Genomic DNA, 7,746 nt, shown 5'->3' with positions numbered 1-7,746 from the left:
CGAGGGGGGGGGGGGAAGGATACCGAAGAAAACGTGATTTATGGACAGCCCTTAAGGAGGTTCCGGGTAAAAAAGTGGTTGAGGCCAAGGGCAATGAACGTTCTCTGTACATTTCAATGCAGAGATTGGTTGTTGGTCGGCCAAGGTATATCAGCCTTTGTTCTATGGGATTTTCTTATAAATGGGACTGTTATGTGAATATGAACAGTATACTCCTTGAGTTATATTTTCAGGAGTCTGCAGAATTCTTCTTCTTATAAACAATGGTACAATAATTTTGAATCATATTTTCAATATACTATAACATTTCAAGGATGAAAATAAAGCTACAGAAAATTAGAGGATTTTACAAATTTATTTGGTCATAGTCCTTATAAAATTCTCAAACTAAAGGGTTTTTTTTTTGCTGACCTAAAGATAAAGCGATATAAAAAAATCATTAGAAAAGTAATAATGAGATTTATTTTTCATTTGACCATCGCTATGCGTAGTCGAAAACAATTATTTCGCGTTCAATTAGCTAGTATATTATAGAATAACATCAATATTTAAGGCAATTTATCCTGCACAGCCAAATCGATTTCAAAGTGTGGATCACCAGAGTGTCCATTGTGCTTAATTGTTTTCAACTTTTCCACGTAATCCGACGGTAGTCCAGATTCTATCGCTCCTCGAACGATGATATTCATATACGTTTTCGACGGCTGCCGCTCAAATGGTCGACCACTTTCAGTACCTTCTAGTTTTGGTGGATTTTTTACGAGTTGATATATGCGACATTGGAGCACTTCACCAGATGAGGTACGAATAGGCAAAGTAAGAGGCTTGTAAACCTGATTGTGAACTCCTTCCTGTTTGTCCAGGTCAGGAAGGTTTTCTATATTGATTTGCCAGATTGCTCCCCACACTCGGTGACCTTTGTCTTCAACGATTGTCGCAGGCGCGCCTCGCCATCGTGCAGCATAGTGGAAAAAGTCTAGTCTATAATCCTGCGGATATGATGAAGATTTGTACACCAAACCCTTTGGTTAATAATGCACTCTGTTACCTCCAAATATCCTATTCCTTTTCTCACTGCACTGGGGCTTTCCATGCGAATCCGTTTCAAGAAGAGATTGCTTCCAAAAGCAAAATAGTTGAAGGTACTAGAAGTTGCCTCTGTCAGCACCATTTTCGCAGCAGCAGTTCGTATCAAGTGAATAATGACGATGTACCCAATTTAATCATATCAGGGCTTTCACTATCTCTGTTGTAGACGACAAACTACGACAGCCTTTCGGGCAAACACACATACCATCAACCTATTATTTTTCACAAATCGCAAACAATCGCCGACTGTAGCGAAAATAAAAAAAAAACAAATTGCGATCAGTCATCTTTATCATAGCCAAAGCGAACCGGTGCGCAAATAAGGTACGATTTATGATGGTACAGATATCTTCAGTACAAAATCAAATGTGTTCTCATACAGCACATTAGCCAGAATTTGTTGAACAAACCTACCATAATAAAATATTTGTTGGCATGGTTAACATACCTAATCAGTTGCTGGTTCTGTTATCAATGCAAAAATACTGGCTCTGCATAATGCATTTTGCATTGCCGCCTACATTTGTATATGTAGCTTGAAAGACGCATGCTCCAAAACACATAGAAGCCAAACGCGAAAATATTTAGCGAGATGTGGGGCCAAACAGACACGTTGCTCTTAATGCCAATGATCACCGAACATCAAATATATTTTAGCCTATGGGCAGGATGCAGGATAGCCTGGGACACGCTTATATGCAAAAATTAGATTCTAGCTCCAGTCAATTTTTTAGTTCGCTTCTAGGTCCCATAACAACTGTGCAAAATTTCAGCTCGATCGGTAAAACTATATTTTAGCGCCAGCCGTTCAAAGTTTGTATAGGATTTACTATGGGAAAACTTACTTAGGCAAAGAAAAATCGCCAGAGGTCGCCCATAATCCTCTATAAAAAGCTGAATACAGATCTCGATAGGTATTTTTACGATGAACAACATTGTCGAAGACCACAAAGCAATCCGATGCTTGTGAAAAAAGTTATTGAGCATTGACTATTCGAAAATTTTGATCAATTTTAGTAGATAGCGCGTAATCTTATTTTGATATTTTAGGTGTAAAGAAGTGGCGGTTTTTTGTGTGTCGTTTTTGCAGGGCTGGTAGCGAGTGAATTGGTCACTTTTTTCGACCTGTTCACTGAAATGTCACTATTTGCATAAAAAATACACAGTTTTCAGAAAAAAATGGTAGCTGAAGTCACTATTTTTGTGATTGATAAAGTGACCAGATGTAGTTTGCTCAAAAGCGGGACCCAGGGGGCAGGATCCGTCATCAATTTTAAAATTTTACTAAACCGTTTTTTTCGTTTAAAATCATGAAAGTTTACATGAAAATATGTTCGTTGTATTCTATTCTCTAACTGAAACACAGTGAACATATTTTCGTCGAACAACTTTCAGTTTTGAACTGTAAAACTGCTGTAGAAGTGTCGATGATGACGAAAATTAAGATAACGGATCCTTGAACGTTAATAAAGCATGAGTAGCTTTTTGACGTCAAAGTACTGTTTTTTTAGTGTTTATTGCAAATGAAATCTTGACAAGGCTTACAGAGTAGGTACTTAGCAGAACTCCTATGAATATCAGGACACAGATTTTGGAACATATTTCTTTGAAAATTTAGAAAAATATGTACTCACATAAATCTTAATGATGTTCTGACAAGATTCTTAGTAGTTTGCTTATATAATTGTAAAGTGGAGTTTCCAAATTTCTGGACAGCATGGCATTCTCAAACCCACAGGAATTTCAGAATCTAAGTCGAGATTCTGATGGGAAGCTGTTAGAGATGGTCGGGTCTCGGGTTTTCAAACCCAAAACCCAACGGGTTTTAAAATTTGAAATTTTTCGGGCTCGGGTTCGGGTCGGGTTTGAAGGCTACAAAATTATCGGGTACGGGTCGGGTTCGGGCTTGAAAAAAGTCGGGTTGAGTCGGGTTTGGGTCGGGTTTGGTGAGAATTGTAAACATAGTTACTACCAGAAAGCTTTCCTATGCATCAGAAACGATGAATTTATCATCTTTGTGAACTCGGGTTTTTCTTACAGTTTTTTTTTCGGGTCTCGGGTCGGGTTCGGGTTTCAACAGCGAAATATTTTCGGGTTCGGGTCGGGTCCGGGTTTTCTTTTCAATTATTTTCTCGGGTTCGGGTCGGGTCCGGGTTTGAAGAAATAAAATATGTCGGGTACGGGTCGGGTTCGGGTTTGAAAAATGTGGAACCCGACCATCTCTAGAAACTGTACCTTATATGACAGAATCCAGAGCAAGATTATTACAGATTCTTGTAAATGGTTTTCACGAAACACTGAGTAGCATTCTTAGAGAATTGTATAACAGTAAAGTGAGATCATGAGTGTGACACTTTGAATATATTGTTTAAAATATAAAAAAAATCAAAGCTCTTCAATTTTTCTGATAGGTTGATTTTCACTGATTGCACACCATTATATTTTACGAAAATTTTAGAATAAGTTGAATTGTTTGTGCACTAAAAACCTTAGATTAGCCCGATGATTTTCTGTCTTTCTGAGAGTTGGTCCATCTCTCTAAAATGTGGGACAAAAAGTTGCCTTGATTTATATGGCTCACAGAGATGCTTGCTGCAAATGAACCATTTCATTGGTGGCCGTAGAATTCGAAACGTAACTACTTCAATAGATAATTATAATAATTGCGCTAGATATGCGGGGCATTTTAATGATTTGAGTAAAATGCGGGACATTTCGCGGGACACTTTTCAGCGCGGGACAAATGATCGAAATGCGGGACTGTCCCGCGAAAAGCGGAACGTCTGGTCACTTAATGATTGGATGATAAAAAGCTATACGCTGGATCAGAGTTAAAAACTCAAACAGTAAGAAACAGATTTTTGTTATTCTAAAGATAATAGACATTTCCAACGGAAAATGGGAAACAAGAGAAGATCCTGACAAAATTCGGTAAGCAACTTTGGACTGAATTTTCTGGCGGAGATATTTAAATACATTTTGGCAAAACCCAGAACTAGTGATCCTTTATAGAGAGATAAGCGGAAGTAAAATAGGATGATTTGGCAACAGACCAGCAGTGCTGATTTTGCGTCGGCGTCGAGAATAATATTGTAACACGGACATGACTTCCTCATTGCTAAAAAGTCTATTTTGTTTCGTTATAGATCTTTGAGCTACATATCTAAACTAATAAACAATCGAAAAAATCAACAACTAAAAATCGCATTGACAAAAATTAAAAAAAAGAAAAATATTTAATATTTTTGCTTCATGCAAAATTACTTTTACCGAAATAATTTCAAGCGGATTACATTACTCCTCAAGAAAAGTTCAAAACAAACATAACGCATGTTCGTTTGGCTCACACTTTGACAGCTCTCGCTGCTCGATTGGCTCACACTTCGACAGAAATGTCAGCTTCCGCGAATCTCTCTTATAGGCCTATTCACATGACGTTCCAAAACAGCTGATCGGGAAGCTCTTTGACAGTTCTTCTATGAATGACAGCCTCGTGTATGCACCGGTCTTCCACCGATGTAAACAAATGCATAGACGGACCTGTCACATGAAAAGGCCTATAAAAAATTACTACCCAGAACCAATAGTTGACAGACCAGCTGAATGAAATTAGTGAACTTTCTATTGCAGTAATCCTCGGCTACAGGATTGTTTACACATTCAATCTGTTCGGTAAAAATAACTGGGTTTTGGAACTACCGAAAAAGTCAGTAAACTAAAAATAAATGTTAGAAATCGAAATACAAAGATTTTTTACTGAAATTTTGCAGAGAGCTTTCTTTTTATATCATATATCGATAAAAAATAAAACATGGTGAAATTTGCTTTTTAATTACGCGTGGCGACAGTTTCCATTTTACTGACTTTTTCGGTAGTTCCAAAACCCAGTTAAATTTTGCCGACCCCAGTAATTTGATCTAAGTGTGTAATCTATTCTCTGAAAGAACCTCAAAAAAGGCTGTTATAAAAGACATAAGCATACTAACCAAAAAAAGAGTTTGTCGGATACTCGTCAAGGATTTGCGTTAAAATTTAAGTTAGTACAGTAAGTAAGTAAAAAAATCCTTGCAGTATCTTTACTAGAAATAATTTAAGAAAATACACTAGAAATTCCAATAAACAATGAACCATACTTCTCCACGAATTAAGAGTTATCCTTATATTTTCCACGACTTTGGTCGACTTCTTCTATACAAAACCCATTTCTACAATTAAATACTGTGCATGCAATTCAGCAATCAATTTTCATCTAATAAATTGATATTTGTTAGAAAGGACGACTTCAATCTTTTAATATTTACTTGATAATCTAAATATGTCGAATTGGTAATTTTTCCTCGATTCATTTCACAAATTTGTCCAAAATTGCTTCAGGTAATTCGTTCTATACGTCATTCGAACCATTTTTTTTTTTGAGTTTTAGCCATTAAGTTTATTTTCGGGAGCTCGGATTTGCATATACTAAAAGTTCTACACCGGCAGGAATCAGAGATTTTTGTAACAAACAGAGAAATATACCAAATTACTGCTGCAGTCTACTACATTTTGAATTTCATACCAGGTGTAGATTGGTTGATATCCATGATTATAAGTAACTACAGTCAAAACTCGTTATTGCGGTACTTCTTATAGCGACGAAAGCTCTCTATAGCGACATTTTTCGGTCCTCGAAAAATAATTTAATGTTAAAACTATTCTTTATCCAGCTTTTTAAAAACGCTAATGGCTGCCACAAACAGGCTCGCTTTCTGGTAGGGATTGATCGATTTGACGTTTGGCTTGGGTCGTTTTGTATGAGCGGACCCATGCCAAACGTCAAATCGACCAATCCCTACCAGAAAGCGAGCCTACTTGTGGCAGCCATTATCGCTCGTAAAAATCTGGATAACTTTTCTCAATTACGACGGTCCCTTACGATGTCGTTATAACAAGCTTCGACTGTATTTTCATTTCCAATATTTTTTCGACCAATATTTGTTGTTTTTAGAAACTGTTTTGATCATAATGGTCTTTCGATTAAAACTGGGAATTATGCAGGAAAATGGCCCTGGGGGTCCAACATATATTGGTTACCCTACAACAAAATTTGTTTGCGTGTAGTAAGGATCACTGATCACTAGTCTAAACCTGGGAGGGAGGCACAGATACTACACACGAAATTTGATACAACATTTTTCCAAACTGCAAGATAACTCCAGTTTGCCAACGACAATCAAGGCAGGCTTGGTGCAAATCGCTAGTTTTCATTTGTTGTGTACCTTCGATCTTTCTGGACAAACATTGAAAAAGGGCCACAATTTTCTATGCGTTCAATTATCAGTTTTATTGAAAACAGTAAAAAGAGCCTCATTCCAGTACGTTACAATCAATTAGAATAAACGGCACCCTTGTGACGTTACTTTTGAATGTGCATGAATTGATTCTAATTCGATTTTTGCTACTTTTGATGAAATGCAAAAATATGCTTTGGCTAGTTACGCGCTTTTATCATGTTTGTCCATTGTTTAAGATCCGGGCTCACAGTGACAGTTCGTGACAGCATAATCTAGGCTCACTGTGACGTAGAGACATTTTGTATTGGTTTCTCCCTCTCAGGTCTAAACCTGGGAGGGAGACACAGATACCACACACGAAATTGGATACAATTGTTTTCCAAGTTGCAAGATTACTCCAGTTTGCCAACGACAATCAAGGCAGACTTAGTGAAAATCGCTAGTTGTCATTTGTTGTGTGCCTTCGATTTTTCTGGACAAACATTGAAAAACGGGCCACAGTTTTCTATGCGTTTAATTTTCAGTTTTAATGAAAACAGTAGAAAAAGCCTCATTTTAATACCACGGACAAACAGACGCAACACCACAGACAAACAGACGTAACACTTAGAACAAATGTCGATCAAAATCATAGTCACGAGGACATGTACGCCCAATGCTAAAATCGGTGTGTTTGGCCGATTGGCCAACAGATGGCGGTAGTGTGCAAACGTCAAACACGAACAAAAACGATGCGAGCGCTGCGGGTGGTGAATCGGCCACCTACCATATTTTTGAACCGACCGTTAAAAATGTGGTCGATGGCCAATGATGAGAGTGTGACGTCTGTTTTTCTGTGGTAACAAATCTCGATCAAAATTATAGTCACGAGGATATGTACGCCCAATGCTAAAACCGCCGTGTTTGGCCGACAGACCAACAGATGGCGGTAGTGTGTAAACATCAAACACGAACAAAAACGATGCAAGCGCTGCTGGTGGCGGATTGGCCACCTACCATATTTTTGAAAAGGTGGTCGATGGACAATGATGAGAGTGTGACGTCTGTTTGTCTGTGTTAATACGTTACATTCAATAAGAATAAACGGTGCTCTCGTGAAGTTACTTTTGAATGTGTACCTATGAATTGATTCTAATTCGATTTTTGCTACTTTTGATGAAATGCAAAAATATGCTTAAGCTAATTACGCGCTTTTATCATGTTTGTCCATTGTTTAAGATCCGGGCTCACAGTGACAGTTCGTGACAGCAAAATCTCGGCTCACTGTGACGTAGAGAAATTTTGTATTGGTTTCTCCCTCCTATAGGGACCTATTGATCTAAACTACTGGGTCATTTCAACACAGAACCACAAACGCATACCTTTTCTTATAAGTAACTTTGAT

The 7,746-nt window shown here is 37.7% G+C and overlaps 1 protein-coding gene across 1 annotated transcript; it reads right to left on the bottom strand.

The window, feature by feature from the left end:
* Window positions 1-336: 336 nt before the first annotated feature.
* Window positions 337-1,440, bottom strand: LOC5570054 (gamma-glutamylcyclotransferase). The gene is made up of 2 exons (XM_001658896.2): window positions 1,049-1,440; window positions 337-989 (listed from the first exon to the last, which is right to left on the bottom strand). The coding sequence occupies exons 1-2, from the start codon at window positions 1,169-1,171 to the stop codon at window positions 549-551; spliced, it is 564 nt and encodes a 187-aa protein (XP_001658946.1). The 5' UTR covers window positions 1,172-1,440; the 3' UTR covers window positions 337-548.
* Between the last annotated feature and the right edge of the window lie 6,306 nt (window positions 1,441-7,746).

This window comes from Aedes aegypti, chromosome 3 (genome assembly GCF_002204515.2).
Source record: "Aedes aegypti strain LVP_AGWG chromosome 3, AaegL5.0 Primary Assembly, whole genome shotgun sequence".
In the NCBI taxonomy this organism is placed as follows: Eukaryota; Metazoa; Arthropoda; class Insecta; order Diptera; family Culicidae; genus Aedes; species Aedes aegypti.
Note: the sequence above shows the minus strand (reverse complement) of the source record. Positions and strands in the feature narration are given on the sequence as shown.